Source organism: Tachysurus vachellii, chromosome 7 (genome assembly GCF_030014155.1).
Source record: "Tachysurus vachellii isolate PV-2020 chromosome 7, HZAU_Pvac_v1, whole genome shotgun sequence".
In the NCBI taxonomy this organism is placed as follows: Eukaryota; Metazoa; Chordata; class Actinopteri; order Siluriformes; family Bagridae; genus Tachysurus; species Tachysurus vachellii.
This window is the reverse complement of record NC_083466.1, coordinates 3,771,023-3,789,407: the sequence shown is the minus strand read 5'-3', so window position 1 is coordinate 3,789,407 and position 18,385 is coordinate 3,771,023. Positions and strand designations below refer to the sequence as shown.

Sequence of the window (18,385 nt, the reverse complement as noted above, 5' to 3'; positions counted from 1 at the left end):
GATGTATAGAACCAATCCTATACTGGGTCTCTTATCTTCTGACTCACAGAAGATAAGTGACCCAGTATAGGAGCAGTTCTATACATCATAGATACACTGTCTGCACTTGTATTTTCCTTTTTTTTGCTCTGGCATGTGTTTCGCACAAATCGAGTACACGCTCAAACAAGATTATGGAAACTGTAGACGTTTTTAATCATAACTCGATGACACGCTTATATCCAAAACAAGCCCAAATTGGTGGGTAAATCACAACCCTGGCAACCCGTGATGTGTCAACTGACACATCTGTGTAGCAGTGTGTTAACTAAAGAGTTATTAGTAGTAATAGTAATAGCTATATGTGCTCATTCCGGTCGTAGCTTCAGCAGGTGGCTCGGATGAGGCGAGCTGAAGACGGCACGATGGTCCGTCACACGCTCCGACATGCTGACACCGCCGACATCCCCGAGGACGATTTCAGTATCAGCATAGTAAGAAAATAGGTCCAGTGATTTTGTGAAATAGAATCCAGGCAATATCTCAATGTTTTTGTTTTTTTTTTGCATACAGTAGCAATACAAATACAAATGCTTCCAAATACTTCCTGTATTGTTGTTTATTATTTGAAATCGATTTACAGGAAAAAGCTGAAGCTATGCTACATGGTTCCGCCATCTGTTTTTGAAAGTTTTGATATCTTGACGCACACCGCACTCTTTACCCATTCACTCTGTCTGTGCTCAGGATACAATAGCCATAAAGAAGCGCACCTCCAGGACACGACGCATCCGGCCCGTCTCCACCAGGCTGAGTGAGTCACACTTTGACAGCTGCCACCAGGACAATTAGACACGTCTGACTCAATAGAAAAATACAGCTTACAGATAAGAAACGTGTGTGAAGGGATAATATGAAAAGATGTTGAGCGGTGACTCAGCATTCGAGGTTCTGCCCCCGATCAAATCGCAACACTGCTTGAATGATGAATGAATGAATGTAATTCGAAAACAAACACTCGATGGCCACTTTATCAGGAACACCTACTGTATACATCCCCTGCAGATCTTTATAGTGTTACACAGTGCTGTTCATTCTGAGATACCTTTCTTAAAGATGCACCATGTTTCCAGGTAACAGTATAAATCTAATGTTTCCCTTCACTTTATTTTTTTCTTCCAGGTCTAGGTGACGATCCCAACTTGTCTCCTTCACTAGCAGCGCCTCGTCCGTCTGCCCCGCTTTCTCACTTAAGCTCTTGGGATAATTTGTCCAGCTTGCCAACCCAAGGTGCACCTCTGCGCCACATAACCCACATCAGACCCCGCCCACCAAGAAGGCATCGCCCAGGACACACCCCACCAGATATGGTAAAGAGCAGACGAATGCTTAGCTCAGTACAGCATGAAAAAAAAAAAATAAAATAATAGGAAATGCTGGACCAAGTGCTATTCTTTTTATTTACAGTAACTGGAATATAATTTGACCCAAAATACCTAAAATAACCTCAAAGTTTTGATGTTTGATTTCTGAGCCTCGCCGCATAAATTGCATTTCCCTTCAAACTCGAAAGGCCGCAGGCGGGATTTCTGTTTCCTCTTGCAGATCTGCTTTTCTTTGCTAATCGAATTAATCTCACGAACTAAACACAGGCACTTGTTTCACATGACAAGATGCAGGATCCTTAAACTGTTATCTGATCCGTAATTATCTACAGGATCATCTAAACAGCCACAGGCCTGAAATTTAAAAATAAGCAGACGTCCTTGTTGTCCTGATTCTAATTGGTTTTCGTTTGTCTTGCAGCATTCTTCTGAGAACGGTGGGGTGAACCTGCTGGATGATGGACTACCTGATTTCTACACCAAGAGAGTCTTACCAGACAGGTATATCCTTTACTTTGTGCTCAAGTCTTCATCAGTGAACATTTGAAGACTTCGTGAGGAAGGAATTAGCGTTAAGTCTGTAATGAACTTCAGAAATAACGCTGACCTGTTAGTTCCTCAGGAGCTCTTGCACATTGCACATTCGACTGTAAATGATATATAACGACTATAAAATAGTGTCCACCAAATAAGGATGAGGTTCAGATTAATGTTAAAGACAAATATTTAATTCATTTAATTTGTCAGCAGAGCTGCTGATGCAGAAAATGTTGAATTCTCGATTCAGATTGTCTCGAATCAGAATGTTTTGACCTACTGACCAATCAGCATAGAGGATTTAATAACAGCGTGGTATAAATGCCTTGGAATCGAATTTGAAGTGCAGACTTTCTGTTGTCTTTTACAGTCAGTTGTCCTCACATCATGTCCAGTCTCTGAGGCGGAAGAAGAGGCGCAATGTGCTGTCTATTTTTACAGGATTCAGGAAGAACCGTTACTCCGCGTCGTATCAAGAGCCGGAGACTACAATCCAGGGGGAAGGGTGTGGGGATGAATGCCGCACCGAGTAAGTTTTTTTTTTTTTTTTTTTAAACGTCATCTAGACAAGCAAGGTGTCGTTTTGTTAGGAGGTAGAAACACATCCAATATGCGGTATAACTGAGCCATGCATGTGGGTTGGCTCGTCCTATATTTCATACTGCTGAGTCCTCATTTCTCATCTGTCATTTCTCAGAAATATCATCCAGTCGTGCTACTTACATCAGATCAATAGCTGCTGAGAGGATATGAAAGAGGCTGGAGGCAAGGGAGTGGGCATACAAGTTACTCGAGCGTATATAAATCATTCAGTCACATTTAGAAAATGTACATATAAAAGAGAGAGAGAGAGAGAGAGAGAGAGAGAGTGATGTTTGAAGTGATATCGTATATACTGTACAAGGAAGCTTCAGAAATCAGGGTGTTGATTTATACACCCCATGAGCAATGAAAAACTCCCTGAAACCTCATGATTGCAGTGTGAATAGTATAATGGAGATTATTAGGTATGATGCAGATTATTATATTTATATATGCTCTGATCCTACAGTGGGTTTAAATAGGTGTAGATTGTAAGCTAGAGTGCCAGCAGGGATGCTGGCAGGCCTTGCCTTGACAGCATCCCTGAAAAAGAGAGAGCCAGAAGGTAACACAGGCATGAGGTCACCCTGGGACATCAGCATCCAGCCAAGCCACTATCAACATGATAGACTTGTAATTGTTTCACTATAAATAACCGAATAAAATGACATTTTTTTTTTTTTTGGTGATTGTTGCTTGGGTTGCTCATTTGTTTTCCTTGTCTTCTTCATGTCTGCATTAAGGGTATAGATATCTTTTGTCCTTAACTGGGTAGACAGGGATAGGACATAAATGTGCATTCACTCATTCAAAGCTGTGTGCTTTAATTTATTTTAGATTGTTGCATTTGCACTATTATTATTATTATTATTATTATTATTATTATTATTATTATTATTATTATAATTATTATTATTATTATTGTTATTATTATTATTATTTAAGCATTAATTTTAACCCTTCAGGCTTCATTATTATTATTATTATTATTATTATTATTATTATTATTATTGTTATTATTATTATTATTGTTATTATTTTTTAAGCATTAGTTTTAACCCTTCAGGCTTCATTATTACTATTATTATTATTATTATTGTTGTTGTTGTTGTTGTTATTATTGTTATTATTATTGTTGTTATTATTATTATCATTATTATTATATATTTTACTCTAATTTTATTTTTATATTTTATGTAATTGAAAATTAATTATTAAAAATCGATTTTTAGACATTTACATTTATTTATTTATTTATTTATTTATTTATTTATTTATTTATTTATTTGAAACATTGGCTTCATGAAAATAGCTTTGTCCTCTGAAAGGGATTTATTTATTTATTTATTTAACCAAATAACTAAATACTGTTTTATTGATATTATTTATTTAAAAAAGGTTTTATGGCAATATTTACAATATGTATTTTTTATTTTTTTTTTTTTACAATACCATCAGTCTGTCCATCCTATTGGTTTTAAATGTAATTCCATATAAAGGTTAAGCAGTTTTTGAATTTATCTGAAAAAAAAAAAAAAAAAGCCAAAAGTCCAAAAAGTCATAAAAAAGTCATATATTCTAAGGTTCTCTTTATGTATTAAATGAATGACATTAATTTAAATTCCAGCGCAGGACCCGAGATTCTGTACTCTGTGATTCATCGCCCTAAAGACTTCCAGAAAGCAGAGACCCAGAGAGAGGAAAGCAATTGCGGTCCACGAGAAGAAAGATTTTTTCAGGTCTCAGGTCGAACTTTTTATGGCATACTCCTACCAGGGATGAAGGCAGTGAGTCCCTCCTGCACCCCACAGAGACAGGTAAGCTTCATTAGAACTGATAATCAGAGAATATATTTATTAATAGACATCAAGAGACTTTATTAAACCATAGCACGTGATTCATTTACAGAAGCTCTGCCATGACTGTAGCAGTATGATTAATGCACTGGTTCTGATACATTTCTATAGTAACAACTTGCACAGGGACTATTACAGTGTATCTAGAAATGGATAAGAAATGTCGTATTTTAATCCTTCAATTAGTAATAAAATATAATATCTGTGGTCTAATAATAGTATAAAACAAATGAAATAAACAGAATGCATTTCATTACTTCTCTCTTTCTTTCTTATCAGTCACCCGAATACAGCGAAGTCTTCATCTCTTCGGACGTCCCCGCAAACAGGGATGATAAAGGACGGAAAGCTCCTAAAGACAATCAAGACGAACTACATGTCCAGTGTTCGACCTCGTCTTCCACTCAGTCCGAGGAGGAAGTGCCGGCCAAGTCTCAGCAGAGACCCGAGCCTCCTCCACAGAGCAGCAAGCCGAGACTGGGGAACACGAGACAGCACCATCTGAAGGAAAATTCTGGTAATGCAGGAGTTTTAATAAATAATGAGAGTATCGGTTTGTACGGACGTTTTACAGACATGTCATGAAATGTCCGACTAAAACGGTCCGGAAAGTTATACAGGCAAACTATGAGTAATAGTTCTTGTTCTTGTAGGTGAGAGTGCTGAAGAAGATTCCGAAGGAGAGAAAGATGTGATCGATAAAGAAAAGGATATTCAGGAAGCCCAAACACAGAAAGCAGAAGGACAAACTCCTCCCATCTCTGAAAAGGTGTGTGTGTGTGTGTGTGTGTGTGTGTATTAGTGCAGACCTACAGTACAGTAGTTGGTGTTTGTGCATTGACCTTTAGTATTAATTGTAATCTTATAACTGGCTTATAAATGATCAGTTCATATTAGTGTTAAATGTCATTCCCCAGCTTGACGATTCACCCGAGAAATCAAGTGGCGAGAACAAAGTACAGACTCCTGTATCAGTTGCCCGTACCAAGTCTCCATCCAGATTATTAGATTCACCCGTCCGTCAAGGTAAAATCAAATCAGTTTTGTGTACTGTATGTGTTCTCAGTTAGCTTTGAAAGCTAATACACCATTGCCGGAAGGTGCCATTTTTCCATCTTCAGCTGTCTAACAGAACCCTGAAGATAGATAATCACTCAAAGAACATACTGTAATACCTACGGTGAAGCATGATGGTGGCAGCATCACTATTAATATAGGGACTACTAATATAGATGTTTCCAAGAGGCCTTCTATCTTGACTGCTTGCCAAAAAAGACAGTTAATGACGTACAAGAACATTGTATCAATAAGCAACACTGTGCTGAAGATGATGATGATGATGATGATGATGATGGTGGTGGTATGACTGACGGTTTGCATGGCTAGGTGCAGAGAAAGACTTTTCCTCAATCGGACTGGACGCAAAAACTCACAGGAACCGAAAGGCTCACTCATGTGAGGCAGGTAAGTGTTCTTCTCATTTTCTATTTTCTATTCTACTGATTTATTCTGTTGATTAGATTTAAAGCATACGATCGAGTTCTTACTTGTCTTCGTTAAGGCTTTAATTCAGGAATGGAGGAAGACAGCCCTGGCGATGTGGAGAGGTCCACAGACCCTAAACCACCGGTGAAAAAGCCTCGACTGCCCCAAAGAAGAAACAAATCGTTTGATATTCCTGGTAAAATCTATGTCCCTGCGACTTTTATATACAAATACATTAATGAAAAGGTGTCTGTGTCTGCGTGTGTGTGTGTGTGTGTGTGTGTGTATGTCTGTGTGTGTGTGTGTCTGTGTGTGTGTCTGTGTGTGTGTGTCTGTGTGTGTCTGTGTGTGTGTGTCTGTGTGTGTGTCTGTGTGTGTGTCTGTGTGTTTGTGTGTGCGTGTGTCTGTGTGTTTGTGTTTGTGTGTGTGCGTGTGTCTATGTGTGTTTGTGTGTGTGTGTGTGTCTGTGTGTGTTTGTGTTTGTGTGTGCATGTGTTTGTGTGTGTGTGTGTCTGTGTGTGTTTGTGTTTGTGTGTGCATGTGTTTGTGTGTGTGCGTGTTTGTTTTTGTGTGTGTGCGTGTGTCTGTGTGTGTTTGTGTGTGCGTGTGTCTGTGTGTGTGTCTGTGTGTGTGTGTCTGTGTGTGTTTGTGTGTGCGTGTGTCTGTGTGTGTTTGTGTGCGTGTGTCTGTGTGTGTTTGTGTGTCTGTGTGTGTGTCTGTGTGTGTGCGTGTGTGTGTGTTTGTGTGTGTTTGTGTGTCCATGTGTTTGTGTGTGTGCGTGTGTCTGTGTGTGTGTGGGTCTGTCTGTGTGTGTGTGTTTGTGTCCTCGCAGATGGCTCCGAGCTGACCTTTAACTAATCCAGACTATTTAAAAAGGTAACATAAGGTTTTGTCTTTTTGTCTCTCTCTGTAGGTAAACAAAGTCCAGAGCCAAGCAACAGTGAAGCCTCGTGATCAAACAGTCTTTTTTTGTTTGTTTGTTTTGTTTTTATTTTTTTCCACAAGTAGATGGAGGTCAAGCAAGAGAGTGACGGGATTGTGAGGAATGTTATGCTAGAATGAAATTGCATTCCCAATTCAGTGTCAGTCATGTTTACACACACACACACACACACACACACACACACACACACACACACACTGCTTGACTGGTGTCTTTCATACCCTTTAAATCACTTGTTTTGCATCATTCAGTTCATATTCCTACTTCTGTCTGTTCTCCATCTCTCTCTCTCTCTCTCTCTCTCTCTCTCTCTCTCTGCCTCTTCACTTTTGCTTTCATTAACGTTTACTCATTAAGCAGTACTGCTATCCCTTTTTTAAAAGGTACAATAAGCAATATTTCCCTCTTGCACCTCATAAGCTGTGTATGCTGTTATTTACTTGCCTGGCTTCTTGCTATGACTTCAGAATATTATTGAACATCCAGCGTTGCCCCAATTTCTTTTCTGTGCCACCTAGAAAAGCAATCACACTGGTGGACGAAATGTCTGGAAGGGCCAAAAAAGTTCCTTCAAAAATAATGAGCAGGGGATTATTATTATTTTTTTTTCTTTTTAATTCTGACATCAAAAATGAGTGCAATTTCACTTTCATGTGTGTTGCATTTGTACCAGACTGTAATACAATCACTGTCCAATCACAGGCTTTTTATAACATCTTTGATAATGATTGCTCCTAGTTTATCCTGCTGTGAGATACAAGTACAGAATCATAAGATGCTGGAGCTTCTCCTTCTGTGATTGGACAGTGATTGCATTTCAGTGTGACAAAACTGCAACCCAGTGATGGAACACAACATTCGATGCAGTGAAGGTTTTACTTTTTCGACATAGTGTGGTAGTTTGTCTGTCACAGATGTTTTAGGTATCTTGTGATTGCGTTTCTTTATGGCACTGATTCGTTTCCATAGATCCCTGTATTTTATGTATTTTAGAACCTGCAGGATGTCAGTGTATAGCATCTCCATAGCAACGCTATGCCAACGTTATGCCTTTAGGCTTGCTGTTTTTGTTTGTTTGTTTCTAGGTTTTAAGTTGTTTTTGTTTGGTTTTTTTTGAGAACGTTAACAGCATTTCAGATCAAAAACACAGATGTTCACGTGTATTCTATGCTGTTCCGTAAAGAGCAGAATTTTACTGTATTTAAATGAGCTCTATTTTTTACTGGTGTTGTGATTGTGAGAAAGTCAATAAAAAGGAGAATCTCAATCTGAGGAACGTTTTCCTTTTGCAGCACTTAAGGGACAAAAAGCCTAAGTATAACGGTCTGTTCTGCCATGTTTTTTGCTTTAAAGGAGTTACTGAATTCAGCTACAGGAAGAGGGATGTTAATTAGTAATATACTGTACATACAGCCTTTGATGGATAGATGGATATGTCATTTGGCAGTCATAATGTAGTTCCTTATCTGTTCAAAAGAGGGCGCCAGATGATAACTGCACAATATTTTCCGTGCTAATTTTATCAGAAGTTTATTGGGTATTTGGGAAGAAAGCCTGCCTTTGGCACTGATACAACCCCAACATGCAGCCAGAAAACAAGAAGGCCTCGCATCCGAGGTAACTTATAGGCTTGGGGGATTATAGAGGATTTGCCAAAAGGAATGGTCCAAAATCATAATATTGCAACAAAATGAGATATTAATATTTGCACTTTGTACAAATGTTTGTAATACTGTTTAAATACTATTGGATTTTGAAGGTGGAAGTGGATATATCCAAAGAGCTAACACCCCAGTAAGGTGCTAAAGAGGACTAAACAGCTTCAAGACTTTCTCCAGGTCATGAAAACATCAGCATGAAAGGCCTGAACCTGAACCTGCACTTAAATCCAATTATAAATAAGTTACAGTGCATCACTAGAGATCACATGTCCATTTTCTCCAGAGTTACGTCAGCTATGGAAAACAGTGATGCAGATAAAAGGTGTTTTCCAGTAACACAAATTATATGGTCTGTTTAAACCGATCATAAATCATTTCATTATTAACGTTTCATTTAAGCACATGCGGTAATGCACACTGTGCAAGCCCAATGAGGCATAGCAGTTTTGCTGCTATTTACATTAGGCCTGCTACACAACCATGAAATCTGCCTTCTTGGAGTTTTCCTTCTTTTACACACAAACACATGTGGATATTGAATCGGGATCAGTGACAAGCAACAATAATGTTCTTATAAAATTTTATGGCCAGGTATTGCACTTAAGTTCAGTAACGCTCATTAAAGGAGCATTATCGTGGATGTTTTTAACATTTAAGTGATATTTTTCGAGATGTTAGTCATTCAGTATTTATTTATTTGTTGTCACTTCCTCTTACATAGACATTTAGAGCTTCTAAACATGTAGAAGTGTACGGTTGTGGTCATGGTGGTGGCAGTAGTTTTTGTTGGGGGCTGTCATCTGGTAGACAGGTGTACATGTGTAAAAAAGACTATTCAGCCGTTTGTCATTCCTGGAATCAAAGCTGGTCTGCAGGGAGTTAGCAGCCTAAACAAAATAATTTTCACCTAGGTAGCCCTAGCCCTCATGCAGCGGCTGCTATGATTTTTGCAAGAAAAACTTTATAAGGCAACAGGTTGTATTGGTTAGAAAGATGTAAAAGATGGCATGCAATGCATCTTGTTGGCTCATAAACCTGTAAGATGGAGGGTGGGCCATTGTCAGGTATTGTCAAAGCAGCAGGCATGTGATGGACATACATACATACAAGACTAGACCCTAACCAGAGACATTGGTTTTGGGAACATGAAGTGTTGGGTAAGTGAATTGATAAGGTATGGGCTAGGTACATGCTCCAGTACCAACTATCAAGGTGGTCTATCTCCTACTCCAGATTTTCCACAGGAGTTGAACCTTGGGTGAAGAAGGGATACACACCAGTGCCAAGCTAAGGGGATTTACAGTTGGAGTTTGGATTGTATCCCACTGGATAAGTGGGTTGCCTTGATGAGATTTGAGATTCGTAATCCTCTGAAAGATTCTTAGTTAGAATCTTCTCTAACTGTAGTTTTTCCTACCAATTAGTAGTTTGGTGTATTCAGCCTTCTTGGACAAAGTGGAGCAGGTGGTTGAGAGGGTACCTTGTTCTGACACCATAGTGCTACCAGGGGATTTCAATGTTCGCATTGGGAATTATGAATTGTTTATGAATTGATCCTTGAAATACTTGATTAAAAAGATTGCTCATAAGTGTACTTAGTACCAAAGACCCTAGGTCAAAGGGCAATGAATTTGTATAATCAGAGCTGAGGTCATATGGTCTGGACATTTTTGGTTTAAGGCAGGGAAAGAGGTGAAATCTGGTCACAACTTAATAGTTAGATTTACATTGGCACAGTCTTTCAACTGAGAGATACTGTACATGGGAGCCAATAGGGCTGGAACAAAATTAATTGCAAAAGTTAAAGGTCAGGCTTTGGAAGAGTTTGAAGATCATGGAGATTTTCTGGCAAAAGCATTCAATCCCTCAGGAGGGAAAAAAAAGGACAATTAACAAGTAAAGCTCTGCTGAGCGAGTATGGAAGCCTGGTGACCTCTATTGGGGACATTGTTGTGTTATTGAAGAAACACTTTGAAAACTCCTTAACCCAATTGTCAAGAGGCACTCGGTTTAATCCCTTTAAGAGGCAGTGGTAAAAATCTCTAATGCCAACTCTGCTGACTGAGTTTTTGGTTATTGGCTCTTTAGTCTTGCACAGTTTGTTCAGGGTATTCTAAGTATATGAGTATATTGGTAGGGGTTTATGCTAAGCCAATCTACATATGGATTTGTAGAAAGTCTATGATGATATACCTTGAAAATTGAAGCCATTGAAGCCAGTCTCTGACTTCTTCAAGGTTGTACCCACTCTTGTTAGCGGTATTCATGGATAGGATATCATGACAAAGCCAAGGTTGGAAAGGTGTCAAGTATGGGGGCAGATGGTAAAGCAGCTGGATGAAAACCAGCACCAAGTCAGAGGACACTGTGCTCTCCCAGAAAGGAATGGAGTTCTCTTTTCAGCAGAGGGGAGAGTCTTTGTCTTTGGTTGAGTAGTTTAAAAAATTTCTTGGGTTCTTTCTCATGAGTGATGACAATAGAGAGTTTAAACTTGACAGCAGCATCAGTGTTACAGTCACAGTCTTAGTCTGTGGTCGTAAATCAGAAGCTCTACCTGTTTACCTGTCAACCTTCAAACTACTCCTCACCTATTGTCACAAGCTGTGGGTAGTGTCCTAATGAATAAGTTCACGACTACAGATCTGAGGTTTCTTGACAGGGCTGTAATAGGGTGAGGAGCTCAGCAACCAAGGAGAGCCTTAGAGTAGCTGCTGCTCCAAAAATATAGGCAGTTTAGGTGGTCATTTGAGATGGTTTGGGCACCTCACATGAATGCCCACTGTTCCTCTGTCGGGCATTACAGATTGGACAGAGACCCAGGACCTGTTGAAGGGACTATATCTCTTTGTTTTCTTGAGAATGTCTTGGGTTCCCCTTACTGAGAATCTGTCCTTAGGGATAGAGAAGGTTGAAAAGTGAAAGAAAAATTATTGACTTACTGAATTGTTTCGATTGTCAAACTAGCTAATAATGCCCGTAATTTAATTCTAGGATCTGCAACTTTTTAAAAAAATTTTATTAGCAAATGTCTCTCTCTCATATCTATTTTAATATGAATTACAGTAATATTAAAATAATTATAGATTATGTCTTATGATTATATGCAGTCTGGCCTTCTTAGCAGTCACAAGTGCAGCAACAAGGATTCTGTTAGAGAGAGGCATGAGGTGGACAAAGCAAGGCATCTGATTCCACAGTTGTTATATATCTCACCATAGGATATGGCTATATGTAGGGTTATATCATCTGTTCCAGTATTGCATACATGGCAGAAGGGATGCGGGATGTTTTCATTTGGACTTTGTTAGGTAGCCTGTCCATTGTGTTCCCAAAGCTATAATTCTCTCAGTGGTTTGGAACTTCAAAAGGTTTAAACAGCTAGACACTAGCATTTTCTTAGATGGAGAATGATAGTGATACTGACAAGTCACAATGATGTGTAGTGAAACATAAAAATCCTAGTTTGGCATAAGTAAAGGATTAAAGAGTCTTATCTTGTCTTTGAGAATGTGCCATGCAGATTTCTTGATATGACAGAAGATGCTTGGTACAAAGGGGATTTTATACTGTACTTAGATGTTTTATACGTTGTGATGTTTTTCCATATGGATTCTAAATAATTAAGAGTACGTAATTCAGAAAGATGTAAATCGTAGGACCCGATCTTTAATAGTATTCTCTACTTATTCAATAAATAAGTTGTCATTTTTATTGATTAGAAAGCAGCAGATTGCTTAACAGATGGCAGCAACGATTCAGAGCCAGGATAATGCATGCCATTTTTTTTTGCCTCGCTGGTTCCTAATAATCATATTAAGATACAGACCTACTTGTACAAATTTTGCTGAATTGTCAAAGGTGCTGATTTTTTTTTTCTAACAGCAGTTGTGCTGACTGCAAAGCAAATCACAAGTTTATATTAATGTGTTTGTTCGAATACATTATCGCTGATAGTTTCACAGGACGCACAACAGAACATGAATAATGTCTAAATAGCAACCAGGACACTGCCTGTACATGCACAGAGGCTTATATAACACAAAGGCTGGATGCTGGATCAGCATTTGCACTTATATTTGTAAGTGTAAGGTGCAACTGACCCTTGATGTGTTCCTATAAAAATCACACTAGGATGTCATGACAGCTGCAGGGTTTTCAATTTATTGACCATAGTCCAGGCAAGCTCAGATAACAGGCATACCAACCGAAACAGCCACAGAGTAGCTCACAGATTGAACAGATTAAGGTCTGTCTGATTTGATCTATGGGGGCACGGTGGCTTAGTGGAAAGCACGTTCACCTCACACCTCCAGGGTCAGGGTTCGATTCCCGCCTCCACCTTGTGTGTGGAGTTTGCATGTTCTCCCCGTGCCTCGGGGGTTTTCTCCGGGTACTCTGGTTTCCTCCCCTGGTCCAAAGACATGCATGGTAGGTTGATTAGCATCTCTGGAAAATTGTCCCTAGTGTGTGATTGTGTGAGTGAATGAGTGTGTGTGTGCCCTGCGATGGGTTGGCACTCCGTCCAGGGTGTATCCTGCCTTGATGCCCGATGACGCCTGAGATAGGCACAGGCTCCCCGTGACCCGAGGTAGTTCGGATAAGCGGTAGAAGATGAATGAATGAATGATTTGATCTAAGTGGTCAGTTCTGTTGAGCATCTTATTCTCCAACATTGTGATTCATTTCTGTCCAGAAAGTCAGTCCGGTTTTCATGATTAGCTGTTCCAGCATTTCAGGACTGGTAGTCTTTTTGATTTTCTTTAGCGAGTCAGTGAAATTTGAGAAACAGATTTTTCTTATATTATTTTCTGGCTCTGTTGCACAATTCCTCTGGAATAATATCTCATATTGGTGCAATGCTGAGAGCGCCTCTAAAGCAAACGTCAGTCCTTCTGACTAGCCTTACAACAAACTAGCAAACTTGTAGCAGTGTTTCACCTTCAATAACTTATTTAAAGGATGAATTTACAGCACCAGCATTCCAGAAGGTAGCACTAGATTCCTTGGCAATGGCTTTGAACTTGGGTTTTTTTTGACATGGTCCAAACAATAGTCCTTAATCATAAATGATTGTAAGAAATTGTAAAAGACAGAAAGAAATAAAACCAATTTATTGCTGGTTGGAATTGTTTATTCTGCTAATTCTTCCATGGGTTCCAATAATTCTGGAGTTGGCTATATGATATGTTATATTTCCTTGCATTAAAATTTCCCATTCGACATTTAATCGCTTTCTGCATTTTAGAGTATGTATTAAGCTCATTTATTGTCTCCCAACTTCTCTGAATTCACTGTATGTTTAATTTATGCAGAAGTGCAAGACTGGAACCTTTATATAAATAATAAATTGTTGTCATAACTGGAAAGGATGACAACACATGTATGCATGGTTGCAGTGGAGTCGCAAATATATTTGCAAACATAATAAGAGAGTTTAAAGCCTGAAACTGGTAAATATATTGAAAAATATGGTAGTGGTATTTAATATTATATGAAGAAATATCTGATGTATTCAATTGTATTCAAGCCAGTCCATCTCATGGCAGCATGAACACATTCATTCACACATAAATCTTTTCTCCATTTTTTTTTTTTTTACAAAACATCATCCAGTTTGGGTGAAAATGTTCCTGTTTTTTGGCTGATTGGAGCGAAACCCAATGAGGCCTTCTGCTGCTATACTGTAGGTCTTTCTTATCAAGTTTTTGTGCATTTTGAGATGCTTTTCTGCTCAAAAGTTGTTGTTTTTTTTTGTTCTTTGCACCGTTCTGTGTAAACTTTAAATCCCAGAAGACCAACAGTTTCTGAAAAACTCCAAACAGCCAGTCTCAAAGGTCACGTTTTTAAGGATTTAGCTTCTTTTCTGCATTACATTTTACTATTGATAGGGATTCAATGCTTCATGCCTCATTATTCAATCAGCCTTCTATTATAAAGTTGATACTAGTGATAGCTATTAGTATATTTTATGATGTCACTTTAATTCGTGTCATTGCTATAGCTAAATAGTGCACACATTTAATTAGACTCTCTACACATCATAGCTCACTTGGTGGGAAAGTGGCATCTATTATCTATTATTAACAACAGATAGACCCTGGAACTCACCCAGGTCGACATTTTTCACAATGCTGGCTCTGTTTCTGTAAAGATATGGATGTTTAAGTTTCTAGTGTATGATCTCTCTTATCATGGACCAGGAGTTGCTTAGTAACACTATAAAGGTGATTTAACACATCAGACTGTACATAGAATCCCAGCGTTATATTTCATTCTGGTAATACACCATCTTTATCTCTCTCTCTCTCTCTCTCTCTCTCTCTCTCTCTCTCTCTCTTTTCCAGTATATCTGTCAAATAATCATCAAAAGAGTTGTATGATGAGTCAAAGTACAATAACCACCTTAAAATTGATTATTTTTCTAATAGTTAATAAATTGTTACAGAGAAATTTACCTCTGACAACAGAGACTCCTTTTCATAAATGCTACAGAAAGGTCATATAAAAAGCATGTTGTTCTTCATCTCTGCTTTTCTAACCCCTTTTCTATTCAGAAACAGAGAGAGAATGATTCAGATATACAAAAGCACACTTCAAGCTGGGCTCCAAACCACAGCACTGAGTCATTAAGCCTATCACAGAGACACTTTCTCAGTATTACCACAACGCCTCACTTACAGTCATATCTCCACTTGACATACATTCTGAGCTTCTGTCAGCTTTGACTGATATTCAATATGAATCTATAAAGAAAAAGATCCAGCGTCTACAAAATATTACCCAATGTGGATTTCTGCTACAGTAGTTCATCCAGTTTTCCAGTTGTATTCCAGTCCAGGTTTCGTGAGATGCCTTCTGCATTGGTATTATGGTCACCACGGTTGTAATGAGTGATTATCTGAGTCACCATTCTGTTGTGTGTGAAAATCCCAGGAAACCAGTCCCAAATGACACTTTTCAACTACTTGCCTTCTGTCATGTTTTTTGTTCATTTGTCCAGTTTGTAAATCATGATTAATACTGTTAACATCAGTACCAAACATAGCCACTAGGGGCCCGGGAAAAAATTCAGGGCATTTCTGAAAATCTTGGGATTCTAAGTGACAATATACTTGGGAAGAATTTATGATTCTTTATCTTGTATGATAAAAAAAACTGACTAATAAGCAATAAAATAATATTGACTGAGTGAAAGAATATGACATATAAGACTAGCTAACTGGAGATACTAAGTTAGTAGCTAATTAACTACTTCAATTACATTAACAAGCTGAAGCAAGAAAGAATACAGATTGACTATTTCCAATTAACTTGCTTTGATTATTCTGTCTTTGGGCACAGATCGATATGAACACTTGATTTGATCGGTGCTTGTGCCTGAAGTTAGTTGTGATACATTACCTAATTCAATTATGTAACTATTATGCAGTATCTATTATTTTCACACCATGAATAACCCTGCCAGCAAATTGCCTAAATTTAAACCTTTTCAAATTATATTAAAGTGCACTTTTATTGAGGGGGGCACAGTGGCTTAGTGGTTAGCACGTTCGCCTCACACCTCCAGGGTTGGGGGTTCGATTCCCGCCTCCGCCTTGTGTGTGTGGAGTTTGCATGTTCTCCCCGTGCCTAGGGGGTTTCCTCCGGGTACTCCGGTTTCCTCCCCGGTCCAAAGACATGCATGGTAGGTTGATTGGCATCTCTGGAAAAATTGTCCGTAGTGTGTGAGTGCATGAGTGAATCAGAGTGTATGTGTGCTCTGCAATAGGTTGGCACTCCGTCCAGGGTGTATCCTGCCTTGATGCCCGATGACGCCTGAGATAGGCACAGGCTCCCCGTGACCCGAGGTAGTTCGGATAAGCGGTAGAAGATGAATGAATGAATGAATGAATGAATGCACTTTTATTGCGTATCTAAAAATGTATTATAACTCACAATGCCCCCTGGTGGTCAGGTTGCCTTAACAGACATAACACTAGCAAGAAAGCATGTTACCATATTGTGTGAAATTTCGTCGCATTTCAACTCGTAATTTGTCATGTGTGAGAAATGAGTCAGACTATCTAAGCCGTGTCTTTTAGCTAAACGGTGAAAGCTGACTCATGTATATGAACTGTTTTTCTATTTTTAAAAATAGAGGTAAGCAATACTGATTCTCTTACAGCGTAATTTAATAAAAGACTTTAATCGAACCTTCTTTTCAGCATCTGGGCTCTTCATTAGCGTGAAAGGTGAGCTGTGTGTTTTGACTCTCAGCTGAGGCAGCATAAACACCGGCGGTTGTTGAAGATGAACTGTATGTAGTCATACAAGTGGAATGATTATCAGTAGAAATGAAAATGAACCATCTTAACAAAGCACAGACACAGCAGGAGCAACAACACGCTAGTGCCATGCTGATTTGAACAATTATTTAAACTGACTTTTCAAAATGGCAATATGACAAGTCATATTTGTTAAAGAGGAAGAGTTTGTTAAATAATTTCAGCAGTGGATACAGCAAGAAAAAAAAACACTGGTCAAAATGTATTTGTCTTATTTTTGTTCTGGAGAAAAATGAGCCTGTAGTGGACTAAAAATGTATGCAAAAATTATGCATATGGACACTTTACTACAAGTGCAATGAATAGCATTTGCATTCTGTAAAGGCAAAGTGCCATTCCGCACAATCTTGCTTTCACCCTAGGCGGTTTCCTAGTTGTCCACCTTGCAATATGTCCTTTGACTATTTTATTCATGGGGAACCCATCCTCATATGGGTGACACTAGATGGTGTGGTTACAAATATACAAGTATCACAGAGTCCAACTGGAGCCGGTAGATCTGTAGATGTCTCAGGGTTCTCACAGAGTCAGCCTTGTCTCAGTGGAGGTCCAGAAATTTCAACGCACGGAAGACGATCTTAGCATGGGTGTCTCGGCATGGGTAGAAAAAGAGAAGAGAAGAGCAGTGCAGAGGGATTAACATATCTGCTGTTCATAAGAATGTGCAAGTCTAGTGTGATGGTGCACAATATTTATTTATGGGATGTATTATGTGTGTGTACGCCTGACTAAAGAGATGAGTTTTCAATCTACATTTAAACTGTGAAAGTGTGTCTGAGCCCCGAACACTATCAGGAAGACTATTCCAAAGTTTGGGAGCTAAATAAGAGAACGCTCTTCCGCCTTTAGTAGACTTAGATATTCTGGGGACTACCAGAAGTCCTGAGTTTTGTGATCTCAGAGAGCGTGAAGGATTGTAACGTGTTAGAAGACTAGTTAGATACATGGGAGCTAAACCATTAAGAGCCTTGTACGTAAGTAGCAGCAGTTTGTAATCAATTCTAAACTTAACAGGTAGCCAGTGTAGAGATGATAAAATTGGGGTTATATGGTCATACTTTCTTGTCCTAGTGAGAACTCTGGCTGCTGCATTTTGGACTAACTGTAGCCTATTTATTAAAGATGCAGGACAACCACCTAGTAATGCATTACAATAGTCCAGTCTAGAGGTCATGAAAGCGTGAACTAGCTTCTCAGCATCAGATACAGACAGGATGTTTCTCAGCTTGGCAATATTTCTGAGGTGGAAGAAAGCTGTTTTTGTGGTTTGCGCGACGTGATTTTCAAAAGACAAGTTACTGTCTAATATAACACCCAGGTCTTTCACTGTCGAGCTACTAGTAACAGTACATCCCTCTAAATGGAAATTAAGTTGTGAGAGTTTCTGTGTACTAGTTTTTGGGCCTATAAGTAGTGTTTCTGTCTTATCAGAGTTTAACAACAGAAAGTTACAGCTCATCCAGTCTTTTATCTCTCTAAGGCATTGAGTTAATTTCGACAATTTAGTTATTTCATCTGGTTTTGAGGAGATGTATAACTGTGTGTCGTCGGCATAGCAATGGAAGCTAATCCCATGTCTTCTAATAATGTTCCCTAATGGAAGCATGTATATCGAGAAAAGCAGAGGTCCTAG

At 38.8% G+C, this 18,385-nt stretch overlaps 1 protein-coding gene across 2 annotated transcripts in view; it reads left to right on the top strand.

The window, feature by feature from the left end:
- The window catches only part of carmil3 (capping protein regulator and myosin 1 linker 3), a 48,148-nt gene extending 40,147 nt beyond the window's left edge, over positions 1 to 8,001 (top strand). For both annotated transcript variants that reach the window (XM_060873909.1, XM_060873908.1), the window contains 12 exons: positions 363 to 473; positions 727 to 793; positions 1,162 to 1,349; positions 1,786 to 1,865; positions 2,272 to 2,430; positions 4,111 to 4,300; positions 4,619 to 4,856; positions 4,993 to 5,108; positions 5,257 to 5,365; positions 5,726 to 5,803; positions 5,901 to 6,020; positions 6,738 to 8,001. In XM_060873909.1, the coding sequence (XP_060729892.1) occupies positions 363 to 473; positions 727 to 793; positions 1,162 to 1,349; positions 1,786 to 1,865; positions 2,272 to 2,430; positions 4,111 to 4,300; positions 4,619 to 4,856; positions 4,993 to 5,108; positions 5,257 to 5,365; positions 5,726 to 5,803; positions 5,901 to 6,020; positions 6,738 to 6,778 (1,497 nt within the window). In that variant the 3' untranslated portion in view covers positions 6,779 to 8,001. The remainder of the gene's footprint in view (positions 1 to 362; positions 474 to 726; positions 794 to 1,161; positions 1,350 to 1,785; positions 1,866 to 2,271; positions 2,431 to 4,110; positions 4,301 to 4,618; positions 4,857 to 4,992; positions 5,109 to 5,256; positions 5,366 to 5,725; positions 5,804 to 5,900; positions 6,021 to 6,737) is intronic.
- Positions 8,002 to 18,385: the final 10,384 nt, after the last annotated feature.